Here is a 17,181-nt window from a genome sequence, read left to right on the forward strand (position 1 = left end):
GGTTTACAAACCTTACTCCACTAACCCGGGCTAAGTAGAGAGTTAACTAATTAGTTAGTTAACTAACTTAGCAGAGGCTAAGTCACCAAACGTAGGAAAACCAATTGTGGTGACCTATGGCAGAGGTGTTGGTGATCCAATAAATGGAACCTGGGTCGGCGGTAACCATTCCCCATCCCCCCTCCTTCCCTCCCAATTTTAATTGCATTATTACCGACTAACATTCTATAAGAACCTTATTAATGTATTTTACAGTTTATTTGTGAATTAATTAATATGTAACGTTCTGTTTTATTTCTTTCGATAATGCCGATAGTCATATTTCAATGTATTATAAATGTATTTTTTATCATTTCGGAGCATACTTTGCGATTTTTTTTCCATCAATGGAATTTTATACAATTGCCGATTCGGCTCTATGAATGTATATATATATATATAAATAAACAGTAAAAAAAAACAGTATATATTTTTCAGGAACTTAAAAACCTAAAGTGTTCAAGAGAAATATGTTTTAAATCGGAAGAAATTTGGAATGCGGTGGCATAATGGAGTGTGCTTAAATGAAATAAATATTTAATAATCCTTCGATCGTGTTACAACACTAAAGTGTCGTCTTCATTTTGTATTCACTGCTTTCCAAATGCCCCTGATATTCGACTTCATCTTCTGATCAAGGAATCTTTTAATAATCCTTCGATAGCGTTTTAGTGTCGTCTTCATTTTGTATTCACTGCTTTCAAGACACAACTGATGTTCGATTTCATCTTCTGATCAAGGATCCTTTTGATAATCCTTTGATTGTGTTTTGTTGTGTTTTTTTAATTTTTTTATACTCTGCTTACCAGATACTCCTGATATACGACTTCATTTTTTGATCAAGGAACCTTTTAATAATCCTTCGATTGTGTTTTTGTGTCGTCTTCATTTTGAACTCACTGCTTTCTAGACACCACTGGTATTCGATTTCATCTTCTGATCAAGGAACCTTTTAATAATCCCTTCATTGTGTTTTAGTGTCATCTTCATTTTGTATTCACTGCTTTCTAGACACCACTGATATTTGATTTTATCTTCTGATCAAGGAACCTTTTAATAATCCCTCGATTGTGTTTTAGTTTCATCTTCATTTTGTATTCACTGCTTTCTAGACACCACTGATATTTGAGTTTATCTTCCGATCAAGGAACCTTTTACATAAATATTGGAATAGTTCTTAATTTACATTTAATTTAATTAACAGTTCACATTTTTAACGGAACTTACGTTACTTAACGTACATAAATTCTAAAAACATCTTGTTTAAAAAAACCTATCATTTATGGACTTACCTCTATTCAAAAATAATATCTTTACAAAATAATATGCCATCGCATCATGTTATCGCGCTGTCAAAACTCGCATGCTGTATTAAGCCCGTAATGAAAATTAAATAATAATATTATAAACATGATTTATGCATTCGCTGCGTTGAAACATATTTAATTGAAAATCTACATAAATCTTAATTAAGTGAAATGAAATTGTTGCATGGATTCGTGCCCATGACTAGCAAGAAATTCTTTATTGATCGTGACTTCTAAACTTATAACTTACAACATAATCAACCGAGTGTTTTTGTGTTGGAAGTTTCATGAAACATGGACACGTGAAATAATTAGTTAAATCATGCTCGTGAAGTCAAACATGGAAATTGTTTAGTTACCGCATTTTAGGTAGGCATAGATACTTGGTACTTTCTTCCAAAAATGCTTTATATTTCTTGCAAGTCATTAAAATAAATTATGTAGAAGTTTAATTGCGGAACGGTAAAATCTTGGTATTTGGGCAAAAAGTTTGTGTCCTTTTAAAGATGTACGAAAATTAGAAATAAAACAAAAAAAGTAATTTTGTTAGGTTAAGTTATTAAAGTTCTTGTCAATTTTCATCTGCCTCTTTCCACCCTTATACCGTGTTTATGGACCAGATCTGAATAGCCAGGGATTTCCCAACCGTCACCTTAACTATGTACTTCCCGTCCTCTCTTCCATCAGCTTAACAATATACCCGATTGCAAGGTCTTAGCTATAGCAATCACATGGGTGATTCAACCCTAAAGGCGGGGGTTGATCCTGGGGAGGGGGGTGTTAGAAAATTTATCAGAAAGTTATTTAGGTCCACCCACCATAACACAATATTTACGTCGCATTGATAAAACAAATAATATTCTTGTATTTTTCAGGAATATAATCCACGAGTACTATTCTCTTTTTTTAGCACAATTTTAAGGCCTATGAGGGGGGGAGGGGTTGAATCCCTAAACCAGCGATTCTTAACCTCGGGTCGCGACCCAAATTTGGGTCGCGAGAGGTTTTGGGTTGGGTCGCGGAAATCGCGTATTGATATCCCGATCGATGTCACTAAACTAGTATAGTCACAATTATTACTACTCTCAGAACAAGGACATCTATTGTTCACAATCGCGACATGTTAGTTCTGTTTTAATGGGCGGAAGGGCGCGGGGCGCAAAGCGAGGAGTGCGCGCCATCGCCACCGCTCGGCTCACGCAGTCGGCATCGCTCGGTTCGGCTCGGTCACCACCCGCGCCGCCCGCCGCACCGCGCTGGTCGGTCGGTCTCGTCTCATCTCGGTCAGTTTGCTAGCGAGTTTGTTTACGATTGCACGCTCGTTCTCATACTGTTTTACGTGAATAACGTTTATACTTGACTACAATACACTCTTTGTTGACTCAGTGCTACAAAATTGTGATAATCAATTGTGGAAGATTAAAAGTGCAACTCGCGATTGCTGTTATCGAAAGAAGGTAAAATATTTTTTTCCAATAAATGACATTGTTAGCCTACAATTCGTCGATGAACGAATAGAATAGTATATTTCTATAATTTGTCGTTTTGTTTCAGTAAGTCTTTCGAATTGTGGACAGTCATGGCGAAACGGATGTTAACATACAAGCAAGAATTTTTAGCCTTAGGATTTATTGAAATAAAAGATCGCTCTGGTGTGCCACGTCCACAATGCGTGGTTTGTACGCAACTTCTTTCAAATGAATCGCTAAAAATAAACAAATTGAAGAGACATCTCGAAAAAGTCCATCCAACGTACGCAAATAAACCGCTTGCTTTTTGGAAAGAAAAAGAAACACAAACAAAGCGCATGAGACTTGATGCACCATCAAGTTCAGCAACAGTTTCGTTAGAAAAAACTACCTACGCTTCTTTCGAAGTAGCTTTAAAAGTAGCTCAATGTAAAAAACCCCATAGTATTGCTGAGCAGTTGATTAAACCAGCTGCAATAGCCATGGTAAGAACTGTCTGTGGAGATGAAATTGCGAAGAAGCTGGAAATGGTGCCAATTTCAAACGATACTGTGAAAAAGAGAATAGATTTAATGTCATCAGATATTTTAGAACAATTAATAACGGATCTCAAAAAAGCCATCAAATTTTCAATTCAAATCGACGAATCAGTTGATATTGAAGATTTCCCACAGCTGTTGGTGTACGTAAGATACAGAACTCCACAAAATTTCAATGAAGAGTTCCTGCTTTGTGAAAAGCTCTCTGAAACTACAACTGGGGCTGATATATTTCTTTTAATAGACAAGTTCTTTGTGGAACACCAATTACTGTGGGACAATTGTCTCGCAGTCTGTACAGATGGAGCACCGGCAATGATAGGGAGTCGCATCGGGTTTTGAGCCAAAGTCAAGGAACGAAATCCAGAGGTTGTTTTAATACACTGCTTTTTACATCGAGAAAACTTGGCTACACGTGATATGCAGCCAGATCTACATCAGGTGTTACAGGACGTAATACAAATTATAAATTTCATAAATGCACGCGCTATGAACTCTCGGATATTTCGACTGATGTGCGAAGAAATGGGTTCAGAACACCAGAATTTATTATACCATTCGGATATTCGCTGGCTATCCCGCGGAAAGATTCTAGCTAGAGTTCTTTCTCTTAAAACAGAAATAGAAATATTTTTGACAGATAAAAGACACGAATGTGCTGATCGCTTCAGTGACAACAAATGGATGGCTAAATTGGCATATTTGGGTGATATTTTCCACCACTTGAATCAGTTGAACACAGAAATGCAAGGTCAAAATCGCACTGTAGTAGACATTTATGAAAAAATTACTGTTTTTAAAAACAAAACAAAACTTTGGCAAAATAAAATTGCTCAATGTCAATTGGCAGCGTTTCCAACATTAAACTTGTTTTTGGAAGATCTTAATCTTAATGGCAACCGTATTTTCGTGGAGACCATGCCTATTTTTTTAAAACATTTGAGAAGACTTGAAAATGAAATGGAAAGATATATTCCACAAAATGTCCATATCGTGAAATACAGTTGGGTAAGAAATCCATTTGAAGTAGATGTAATGGGCGTTGAAAACGATTCAGCTGGATTACAAGAAGAATTGCTCGAAATGCAAGGTGATGCACTTTTAAAAGAGAGATTTGCCAGAACGAGTCTCACAAAATTTTGGGCACAATTATCTGGGAAGCCTGTTCTGAGCAATGAAGCTGAAAAAGCCCTGCTACCTTTCCCAACTACTTATTTATGTGAAGCAGGATTTTCATGCCTTGCTGTTATGAAGAATAAGTACAGGAATAGGTTGGATCCTCAGCATGACATGCGGTGTGCACTTTCTATAAACATAACTCCACGTATACATGATCTTTGTTCAAAAATACAACACCAGGGTAGTCACTGATTATTTTGCTGTAAATTTTTTAACTGTTTTAATGCTGGTCTGATTTTAATACAGAACATTTAAATAAATTTGTTTATTTCTAATTTTACCAATACATCGTATAAATTTTATAGTATAAAATTACATAACCTGTCAATGGAAAAAAAATAAAAAATTAGATTAGGGTCGCGTACTTCAAATATATTCGTACCTTGGGTCGCCAGCCAAAAAGGTTAAGAACCACTGCCCTAAACCCTTCCCCTCTTATATACGCCCTTGCCCAGTTGTTACTCTTGTGTGGTATTCACGTAAAAGAAACAACGTTCCTCAATAAGGATTAACGCACACTTTTGAATTTTTAAGATTTGTGAATCTTATTGCTCTTCAAAAACAAATATTTTATGTATATAAATAAAAATGCCAATGTTCGTTTGTTCAAAATCTTAAATCTCCAAAACTTCTTCACCGATTGCTTTGAAATTTTCACACAACGTTACATTCGAATACGCTTGTGTTTACCCAATTATATATGTCACCTGTGACAGGTAAAAACATTTTTTATGAACAGCGCCATCTTTTGGTCGTAAAAGCAACACGCGAAATTGTTTCTCTATGTGCATCGACAGTCTGGGCCACAGCAATGCGTAGCGGGGTGCAGCTAGTTTATATTGTAATTATATTTTTTGTTAACGATTTAGACATTTATAATAAATGTAATAACATCAATTGTTTCTAATGGAGAATAACATATCATCTGTAAATCACGCAATATGCAGAGTATTTACTATGGTATCCTCCGCGTGCAAGTCGTATCTTCTTCAAGCTTAAACTTTGTAATAAAAGTGTCTAAAAAATATGTTAAAAGTTTAAACAATCAAATAAACGTTTCAAATACCTGTGTGAGGCGGGAATGGGTACCGCCTCCCGTTCGTTGGAAAACCAAAACATCTGCTATAGATCACCTCAAGAGGCTTTCTCTTAGGTCTAGAATATATATATATATATTCTAGACCTAAGATATAAATATATATATATATATATATTTATATTTTTATTATTATATTTTATTTATATATTTATATTTTTTAGTAAGAAAAATAAAATAATACAATTTTTATTTAAATCAAACATTTTGTTTTTAACCTCTTTCTCTGTCTAGTATATATTATTTTGTAACATGTAATATTCTGTCCCCTCTGTCTTCTCATCTATATATAAGCACATACTCTGTCTTAGTATTTAGTTATTATTTATATCCTGACGAAGCTTGATCTAAGTGAAACCGGTAGATTTGAAAAATAATAAAAACTCGTGGTTAAAAACAAAGTGTTTGATTCAATTAAAAATAGAATATCTAACCACAAAGTAATTAGATCCTACTAAAATTAATATATTTAGGTACTTTTTAGCTTGTCTAGCAATCAGTTCCAATTTTGATAATGACACTTGAACTCAAACCAAATTTGAATTTATCACAGACAACCGAAAGCAGTATGTTTGAAGAAAGGGACATTAGGTGCATAAATGCCAACCTGCATTTTTAATGCATAACATTTAATTGCTTTTAATGCATTTAATGCTTTTGTGTGGCTGCCATAAAAAATAATAATAAAATTTTATCCATTAGACATGTTTTGTATTTAAATAAATTAATTCCCTACTTCTGTATTCCAGTAGAAGCGGACTTGCAGGAATGCCGTATCACATTATTAAATGTTTCATGTTCTAACATAAAATTAACTTCCTTACAAGGAGATATCCTGGCCAAGGAATTAAGGTAGTTATTGTACGCATTGGGTACGTACTTTTATGTAGAAACCTACTTAAAATGAGACACTCATTCTTGGGTCGCATTTTATTGGAGGATTTTGAGGGCTACTGACCATTTCCCTTCGAGATAACTTATTTTAATGATACCTTTTACCCTGTATGTCTTTGGGGAATGAGAGAATTTTGTAAGGTAAGAATGCTTACTTTTTTTTCAAAGGAATCAAATACTTTGGGGTGTGATAATATTTATTAAATTATAATATATTATTTAAATATACATTCCTATATTATGCTTGTTTAAATATATGTAAATTTCCATATTTTATATGGGGGTTAAGACTAGAAAAGACTAGGTCATTTTTTAAAAATTTGATTAAGGTACAAGAAAGTACTTTAAAACTACCCTTATTTGAATGCTATCAAAACCAATGTCAGGAGTTCTATTTTGATGAAATAGTTTCGTATCTAAAGTAGATGTCAAAATAATAGTTTAGCATTAGGCCCCAGATAGCGCAGACCCGTAAAAATCACGGGATATTTTGAACTCTCGAGAAATCAATATCAATTTTTAAACTGGCAATTAAAATAATTTTCTGTTAGAAATATTATATTATAGCTAGGTACTTTGTCGCTTTTCAGAATTCTTCAAATAATATGTTCTAATAATGAAAATGACACTTAAACTCAAATTAAATCTGGGTTTATTGAACCAGATTTCTCGCAGTGAGATATCACGCGGGGATATTTCACGCAGGACAAACGAACGCACAGCACAGACAACGGAAATTTATTTGTTTGATAATATGACCTATTATTTACAGCAAAAACTTTTTTGTTATAATAATTGGAAAACAAACACGATTTCTTAGTTCTGTGATCTGTTTGGGTGGATGCTAGGACTCGGGTTTTAAAATTGTTTACTTAAAGTCCTCAAAATGTTAAAATATTCTACATTCCCGATATTTAAGGATGTATTATTGGAAATTTAAAAAAAAATGTTTTAAGCCACCCTAATTTTGGTATTTAATGAATATTACGAACAGGTTACAGTTTGCCTAGACAAACAATATTTATAATTTTTATTTATTGAAGTAAACATTAACGACTTTCAAAATGAAAATTTGGAAGAAGAAATCAAAAATGATTCAGTCGCATCTAGGAATTGAACCCGGTGCATGGGTTCGCTGCATTGCTGCGCCGCAGAGCTGGGAGATCGGAAAACACTCTTGTCCTGGCCGTCGCCCAGTGGCATGCGCGCCCCTACACCACAGATGAAGAATTTCTCTCAAGCCACCGTAGTACAAGTGCTAAACATGCTTACCATTTTATTTTATTTTTCATTTAATATCATGTAATTCGTGTGTGTGCATTTATATGGCATACAGAGTATTGCACTCACCGCTCTGTTCTACTGAATTGAATTAAAATTATTATTATATCAACTAATCATGACTCATCCGGCGTGCATCAAGGAAAATCAGGGATCATTTCACTACGGCATGAGAGAATCAGTAACGCTAAACACATATTACTTGCATGTAAAAGACGTATAATGACTTCGAATCTATTTGAATTTAAAATCAGTAGTTTAGGTACGATCGTGTAAAACATATAAAGATCAAATTTACGAAGCAGCGTGTTTGACTTGAAAGGTTTATGTCTTCGTCACCAATATATTATTCTAGTTTAATATTAACGTGCGGTTTTTTCCAATTGATTGACAGTGCCGGATAATTCACAAATAAATTATTAAAAGGAAAAAAAATACAAATAAGTTTTCCCTGTGTTTATTTGTCATTAAATTATTAGTATAAAAGTTAATTCTTTTAATCGGAATGATCAACTTTGAACACTTTTTTATGTCACTTAACGACTAGCAGCATAGACGAAACGAATCCTTGGGTAGGTAGGTACCTATCAGTGAAATAATTATATCTTATGTGTTTTGATCCCTTACTAGCTCCACGTCAAATTCCTTGACGTTGCCCGGGCTTTACGCGCTTTAGAAAGAGGCCTTCCTCTCGTTTTGAAAGTCATGTGTGTAAAATTTTATCAGTCTTGCAATAAACTGTAGATTTGTATAAATATCAAATAAACGCCGCCCACTCAGTGTCCTATACACACGATAGATATATATATATATACAGACAGATAGACAGAGAGGTAGATGGTCAATTTATTCATATTCCTGTTAAAAACGTTAACTGCAGGTGACATATATCCTAACAAAACATTAGTGAAACAAGAATGTTTTATGAGGATGTCAGAACAAGTGTTCATAAAAATTGTAACATTTTTGCATTTCGTTATTATTTTATATATATATCAGGATAAGCGCAGCTACATGAACACGTGTTCCAATATGTTCTGAAAGTACTAATATTTTACTAGGAAATGGCTACATTTTGACCAGGATTTTAATAAATTAGCCATACCCAATTTTTCTCCATATATACAGATAGATAGACAGATATATATTAAAAATAGATAATAGAAATATCTATATGCATACATATGTGGATTGATAGATAGATAAAAGCGTTGCTTAATACAATAGTAGAAAAAACATTTTATTAACTGTCGGAATTGTGTACTTGTGACCTGTGACACCCGTTTTTATTATTGAAAGAAACTTATTTTCTTTTGATATAAATACAAATTCAAATAAGAAATGATATATTCTCCATATTTTAATGTAATTCAATTTAATATTTACCTAAATTACTTTCTAAATATTTTGATTTAATTGATTTTATCTTTGCACGTTATGTATCTACATACGTTGTACTAATATTGTTGCCATTAGGTACCTACGTTCTACTAATAATGTTGTCATTAGGTACCTACATTCTACTAATAATGTTGAAATGATAAATTCTGCATATTTTAATGTAATACAATTTAATATTTACGTAAATTACTTTCTAAATACTTTGATTTAACTGATTTTATCTTTGCACGTTATGTATCTACATACGTTGTACTAATATTGTTGCCATTAGGTACCTACGTTCTACAAATAATGTTGTCATTAGGTGCCTACATTCTACTAATAATGTTTTCATTAGGTACCTACATTCTACTAATAATGTTGTCATTAGGTACCTACATTCTACTAATAATGTTGTCATTTGGTACCTACATTCTACAAATATTGTTGTCATTAGGTACCTACATTCTACTAATATTGTTGTCATTAGGTACCTACATTCTATTTATAATGTTGTCATTAGGTACCTACATTCTACTAATAATGTTGTCATTAGGTACCTACATTCTACTAATAATGTTGAAATGATAAATTCTGCATATTTTAATGTAATACAATTTAATATTTACGTAAATTACTTTCTAAATATTTTGATTTAACTGATTTTATCTTTGCACGTTATTTATCTACATACGTTGTACTAATATTGTTGCCATTAGGTACCTACGTTCTACTAATAATGTCGTCATTAGGTACCTACATTCTACTAATAATGTTGTCATTAGGTACCTACATTCTACTAATATTGTTGTCATTAGGTACCTACATTCTACTCATAATGTTGTCATTAGGTACCTACATTCTACTAATATTGTTGTCATTAGGTACCTAGGATCTACTTATATTGTTGTCATTATAATAATAAATAAATAATATTTGGATGATTTGTTTAGCGCCGTTTTTGTGCGAAATCACCTCAAGGGCGTTGAAACGCTCATTAGGTACTTACTAATATTGTTGTCAATAGCCTAGGTACATAGTAATAATATTTTTGTCATTTTAAAATCAAAGAAACGGACAGATACCAGGATACTGGACTTAAATACTGCCTAAATCTTAGTTAATTTTAGTTAAAATGTTCTTTCAGACGAATTATTTACAACTTCTATTTGTACTGTATTTGAGTTCTACATAGGTATACGTAAAGGTACAGATCTCGCGGTAGCCCAGTCGCCCAGCCTCCCAGCAGTGCAGCTGGAACTTGGAGAAACCTCTCAGGTCTCTAGGTGTATCAGATCTAAGCAGTAAGCACCTGCACAGTACGCAGTACACAGTCATTACGGGAAAGTTATTTAATGGACGCCGAGTGCACTCACCGCGAGACTGCATCTCTCCGGGCGATAGCGCTCAAACGGTTCGGTAATGAAATCCTTTTAATTATGTGTAATTCTTGCATCATATTTTAGTATCCAATATAACTGGGTTATCTATAATTTAGTAGAATAGTTTATTAGCAGATACAAGGTGGGGCAAAAATATTGTCACAATGTCAAATGGCTGCCATTTTGTTAGAAATAAATAAAAAAATGACTCTTTTTTCACGGTAAGTTAATTTGAAGGTGTAACATTTATGACATTAAGTTGAAAAAAATTAGGTCGGTCAAATGACCACCTTCTGAGTTGATGCACATTTGTGCTCGTCACGGCATTTTGAATTATTGCTCGCAAAACATATGGTTCGAAATTGGTGATTTTTATGTTTTCACACACATAGTCTAGTTCTATAGCGATACACTGACCAATTTGAAAGCTCCCGATATCTTTTTCTGGCAGGGCCGACTAGATTACCTACAGGTCTGAGCGCGAGACGGATTTTGAAGTGTCACGTGATCAAGTCAGTGCCACCGAGCAACGTCAGTGTTTTTGCAAATGTCGGCGACTTTTGTTGTTACTCGTTGTTACTGCTGATTTGTGCGTTGTTTTACTGCAAGAATATTATAAATAGAGGGACTAGATTATTGAAGTGAAGTTTAATAGCGACAGCACTGAATTCCTAATTTATATCTTATAACGAAATGGTAAATTCAATATAATTTTTTTTTCTGTTTTCTATTTCATAATAGCATGCCTTATTCTTCTTTATTCTTTTTAATTTTCGATTTTCTGTTTTCTATTTTATATTTTCTATTTCCGTTATAATTTTTTTACTGTAATCCTTCCTATTTTCAACACGTTTATATATTTAGTTCATATGTTCATACTAGACCTAACATAACTATATTCCATTGGTCACCATGAAACAGGCAGTCGCCTATTATGGTGATTTAATGTATCATATATAAATAAATGTTTTAATATATTATCATGTATTTTATAAATAAATAAAAAAAAATTAAAAACATTTAAATAAATTAAAAAATATTCAGTTCTCTGACGATATATTAGGAATACTAAAACAATATATCTATAACTGTTTATTTGAATTGACAATCATTTCCAAACACTGTGGTCTGGTGTACTTCTTTTTTAATATTTCTAGGACATCGCATTAATTTGCAGCTTTCGTGGTCATAACCGCTGTGAATTATATAGATTTTAAATATCTATTAAACTGTCAAGAAAAACGTCAAGATGGGATGACCAAATTTTTCAAAAGTTCAATAAGTAATATGTGTGGTTAGAATTATAAATCATAATTGACGGTATTTTTTTATAGTATTATGTTTTAAATTATGGTCTTTGTAAACCAAAATCCTACTTTATAATATTTTCTTTACATTCTTATGTTTGCAAGTGTTTGCGGCCCACAGTTAGGCGCCAGTGTCCCTTTGCATTAGATTGCGCAAGGCCCGCATGCTTTGCAAATGGCAACCTCCGCCGGTCGTGAACGGTTTTCTTTCCGTTACACAGATACAACAACTGTAATCGCACTTTTCCCGTGTCACACGGCCGAGAATGGCAGCTAATTGCCGAGAGGCGAGGGGTCTATTGCAAGACGATCCCAAGAACCTAAGTCCATGATCAGAACTTACTGCTTTGCTTGCTTTAGTGTGACTGTGTAACTAGCACAAATCTAGAGAAAAAATTAGATTTTCTTGAGGAAAACTCATGTGCTGCACAATGAGAAATTTATTTACGCAGGCTGGTGAAGCTAAATGTTTTTTTAATGGCAAATTCAAATTAGAAACTTTGCTTGAAATTGCTTTGATTGGCAACCAGATCTGAATAGTCAAGCACGCCCCAACTCTCAATCCTCGTTTTCCCCACACTATTACCTACATTGGCGATGACATAGTCCAACTGGAGCCGTGCAATAGGGAGCAGTTGGGACTGTTGTGCGGTATTCACATTAAAAAATACTAAGATGATTTTCTGCAAGTAAATACTGACAACCTTACTTATAAACGTGGAAAATATTTTATACAATTGATAAACAACCGTGTACGAAAAACATTACTAATAGAAACTAATATTTAATAGCCACAAAACAGTTAATGGAAAGATATATACATCGTTTTTTCAGCAAAAGAGGGATGTTTATCTGTTCTATAAACTTTAAAATTCTCATCCAATTTCGGAATATTTTCAAGGTATTTTAAATATGGTATATATTTTTCTCTTTAAAGATGTCATGAAAACAAATACCATTTTAAAAACAAGATAAAATTACCTTCCAATTCTTTTTTTCATATAATAAAATTTAATGTTAGAAATTGAAATATTTTAATTTCAAAGAATGAATAAAGATGAAAATAAACACATTTTTTACTCTATACGTCGAAAAATTGTATAAAATAGACAGAAAATTCGAATTCGCAAGAAAACTGTCATTCGCTTGTTATCTCATTTACACGATAATCCAAGCAATAACCAAAAAAAACATTTTGGATTCATTGTTTACGCATTATAAACTTTAATTTCTTATATTTACCTACCATTACACATGGTATTTATGTTAAAAAATATCAATTTCATGAAATTATTAATAAATTCACGCGGTAACAGCCATTTAAAAAAGCATATGTTTGAATCAACTTCCCCTTTTCAAGGTGGAAATCTCATGTGTGCTGTTTGACAGCCCAGTTAAAGTCATTTTTCATGAATAAGAACTCAAAATAGAGCTTGTATCGTATTTATTCAGTATGTAAATAAAACCCGTTTAACGACACGGAGGTGTTTTTTTATTAGTAAGGATTTTCAAATCTTTATTCGTTTTTGGTATTTCTTTATACATCTTACCCTAAAGCATCGATGACACGGGGCTAGTTTACAAGCTACAAGCAAGCGAGTTCGCTAGCAGCTTGTAAACTGGCCCCGTGTCATCGGCTTTTTTACAATCTGCTAGTTGACTATCCGAAAAGCAGCGAGTAAAATAAAAAGACGGGCTAATTTACTCGCCATTCGCTGGCGTGTTGGCTTATAAGCTAGTTACTAGCCTTGTGTCATCATCGCTGCTAGGAACTAGTTGCGAGTATCTTTGCGTTTTGGCAGTCAGCAAAAAAGTCAACGGAAGTAGTTTGCGCGGCAGTAGTTATCTTAGCTTATGCTATCAAGAAGGATTTACAACAAAAACTAAAGAAAAACTTGAAGCAGAAAAGAAAATGGGCAAGATCATGGATAGAAAAACGCGATGAATAAAGTGCTTCCAGCCGTTTATTGAGAGCGTTAAAGGACGAAGATCCATTGGCTTATAGAAATATGTTGAGATTAAACAGTTCCAAATTTGATGAGTTACTGCAGATGGTAGATGGAATGCTAAAAAAAAAAGATACGACAGTGAGACCGGCAATAACAGTAACCACGAAATTGGAAATAACATTACGGTATCTAGCCACGGGCGATTCTTTGAAGTCTTTAGAATACCTGTTCAGAGTTCCGGAATCAACTATTTCGAAGTTTTTACCCGAAGTGCTAACTGCGATTTCTCGCGCCCTTCGACCGTTCATTGAGGTGAGTGAAAATTAATTTACTACAAAATTAAACACTAGTTTTTTTGAAAAATATATTTGACAACAATTTATATTGTGTTTCCTCCAAATGTATTAATTATGACCTGCTTCAAAACATCCCCCTCGTCGTCTTTCATCGATGAGACAGAGGTCGAATCAAACGAATGGTGAGAATGCACTATCGACACATTGTGGGGCATCTAAAGATGACAGCTTAGAACGAATTATGCAGTTTTGAATTTCCTGTTGCAGCAAGATGGCTTGTCGCTGTGGTAGAAGGCGGAGCTCAGAAGCAACAAATTTTCCAAACTGGTCATAGGGCTTTTCATCAGATGACTCCTTGGCAATTTCATCCAATTTTTTAATAGCTTGGGATATTTCAGTAGGTATTTCTTCGGTTGTTGGTCGTTTTTTAAACCTTTTCTTTGGCGTCGGGGGCGGTCTCATTTTTTCAGGCGACTTCTTAGAACGTTCTTCTGAGTAGTTGTCGTTTTCAGACTTGACACTTTCATCGTCTTCATCTACCACGATGTCTTGACTACTTTGTGACAGTTCCTGGAAAATATAATAAAATATAACTTTTTTTTGTTCTCAGGTCCCTAAAAAAGCTGATGAATGGAAAGAAATCGAAAATAAATTTCTTCAGCGTTGGAATTTTCCTAAATGTTTTGGTGCAATCGACGGGAAACACGTTATCATTAAGAGGCCCCCGTGTTCCGGTTCAGTCTACTTCAATTATAAAAAAACCTACAGTATAATATTATTTGCTATGGTTGATGCCGATTACTGCTTTACTTACATTGACGTAGGTGCAAATGGCCGAACAAGCGATAGTGCTATATTTAGAGATAGTACTTTGAATATTGCAATGGAAAACAAGACTCTTGGCTTGCCTGAATACGGCGTTATTATTGGAGACGATGCTTTCCCTTTGAGGAAAAATCTTATGAAACCGTACAGTAAAATAGGTCTTAGTCCTGACGAAAAAATATTCAACTATCGTCTATCCCGTGCCAGAAGAGTCGTAGAAAATGCTTTTGGAATACTAGTATGGCGATTCAGAATATTTTCAAGACCGATTGATTTGGCACCGGAAACTATCGATAAAGTAATTTGGGCTGCTTGCAGTCTTCATAACTGGCTACGAAAGTCTGATCCAGGTAGCTACATGCCACAACAAGCAGTAGATAGAGAGGACTTGAATACTAGAAATATCACACCTGGACTTTGGAGGGAAAATGCTAATATTGTGCAGCCTATTAATCACCTACGAGGAAATCATTACACTCGGACTACTGAGGGGATCAGAAGAGCATGTCACCTACTTTACAGAAGAAAATCCTCTGCCTTGGCAATGGGAGAAAGTTGGAATAACGGTCTAATTATAAATATATTGATTTGAGATTAAATATATTTTACTCACGTAATTTGATTTGCTGCTTCCTGTTGCCACAACCTCTGCCAAAAATTTTGCTTCTTTGAACCATGCCAACTTTGGCGTGTATACTTCCTCAGTACCACATCCACTTTTCTTGGATTTTTCAATTTTATTTATTTCTTGTCTGTATACGTCTTTTATTGATTTTATTTTTGTCTTCAGTTGCTTCACATCCATACCGACAGTTAGTTGTTCTTCGTTAAGTTTAATTAAGAGTTTTTTGAAAATTTCATCCTTTACTTTTGTGTTAGAATACTCTTTGTCTTTTATATTCCATAAAATAGGGTATTGTTCGTAGATGTTGAGAAACTCTCTAATATCACGCGTGTTCCACTTCATTTTTCAGCTTAAAAAAATAAACGATAGAATGCAAACAACACGTCACGCAAAATAACACGTGATTCCAACTCGCTAGCTAATTCGCTACTGAGCGAGTGGAAAGTTTTGTGTGTCATCGACACTCGCTAACTCGCTTACTCGCTAGCTTATAGACTCGTCGACTAGCAGCTTGTAAACTAGCCCCGTGTCATCGACGCTTTAAGTAAATATATTGAGGTTAGCATAATTAAGGATAAATACCTAGTTACTGAATGCTATTAGTTAGGAAAATACAATGATTTCTACCATGTCTTAAAAGATTACAAAGACCGGTCGGTGGCTGAGTTGACATCGCATTTGGATCCCACCCAGACGTAGTGTGTTCAATTCCTCGGCTGGCTAAGTCCTCCATCACAACACAAGCAACATTTTCCGCTTACTGTGGTGGTAGTAAGAGATTTTAAAATATTGTCAGGTTATTCGTAATCCGAGAATGTTTGTCTTTCTTTTATAAAAAAAAAAAAATGATATTGATTTTGTTTGGATCCACATTCTTGCGTCAACAATTTTGAAACAAAAAACATTAGAAGATTAGCGATAAAGATGGAAACTATAATACACACATAATCAATCAATACATCGGCAGTTGACATTGAGAACCTGAAACAATTATTTCTGACAGGTAATTGGTGTTATAAAATATATTTTTAATTTTCAGTGACCAAATTCAAAAGAGCCATTTACCAATAATTGTGTTCCTGAAGAATCACTGGAAGTTGAATAAAATCTTATTCCCGCCATTTTTATGTCCTTAATTAATTATGTAGGTATTACTTGAAGGATAGATCTTTTTCATAAAAATATCTTTCCTAGGTAACCTGCAATCGCCACCAGACAGATAAATTATATTTTGACTGAGCGTAGCGAACTCCTTTTTATCTCAACATCGTTTAATCTGCCATGTAAATTTGTTTGTACGTTCCGTACCGGTTTTGAAAATTTTCTGCATCCACTTTATTATTCAAGTAAGCCTTACTTTGACTAGATGGCTAACTTTGATTAGGTGGTTAACTTTGACTAGGTAGTTGACTGATTTCTAAAATCTGCTGCATCCATTTCCTACTCAAGCAAACCTTAATTTGGCCAAATGGCTAACATTGACTAGGTGGCTAACTATGACTGAGTTTTTCAAAATAAGGACAACTACTGCCTGTAGGAAAAGAATTGTCTTTGAGATGAACAAACGTTCCTTATTTGAATTTGTTAATGTTGTACATTTGAATGGAAACAAA

At 34.0% G+C, this 17,181-nt stretch overlaps 1 protein-coding gene across 1 annotated transcript; it reads right to left on the minus strand.

Annotated features, from left to right (window-relative positions):
• Window positions 1-2,446: 2,446 nt before the first annotated feature.
• Window positions 2,447-16,067, minus strand: LOC149422379 (uncharacterized). The gene is made up of 3 exons (XM_089633569.1): window positions 15,557-16,067; window positions 14,296-14,688; window positions 2,447-2,638 (listed from the first exon to the last, which is right to left on the minus strand). The coding sequence occupies exons 1-3, from the start codon at window positions 15,908-15,910 to the stop codon at window positions 2,447-2,449; spliced, it is 939 nt and encodes a 312-aa protein (XP_089489695.1). The 5' UTR covers window positions 15,911-16,067.
• Window positions 16,068-17,181: the final 1,114 nt, after the last annotated feature.

The sequence above is a fragment of the Hesperophylax consimilis genome, chromosome 7, assembly GCF_061612785.1.
Source record: "Hesperophylax consimilis isolate HC1 chromosome 7, BYU_Hcon_1.0, whole genome shotgun sequence".
Classification (NCBI taxonomy): domain Eukaryota; kingdom Metazoa; phylum Arthropoda; class Insecta; order Trichoptera; family Limnephilidae; genus Hesperophylax; species Hesperophylax consimilis.

Coding starts and splice junctions, on each gene's coding strand:
- LOC149422379 (XM_089633569.1), bottom strand. CDS start 15,910: ATGAAGTGGAACACGCGTGATATTAGAGAGTTTCTCAACATCTACGAA. Junction 14,689..15,556: donor GAAGCAGCAAATCAAATTAC/GTGAGTAAAATA, acceptor TATATTTTCCAG/GAACTGTCACAAAGTAGTCA. Junction 2,639..14,295: donor ATAGTGCATTCTCACCATTC/GTTTGATTCGAC, acceptor CAAACTCGCTAG/CAAACTGACCGAGATGAGAC.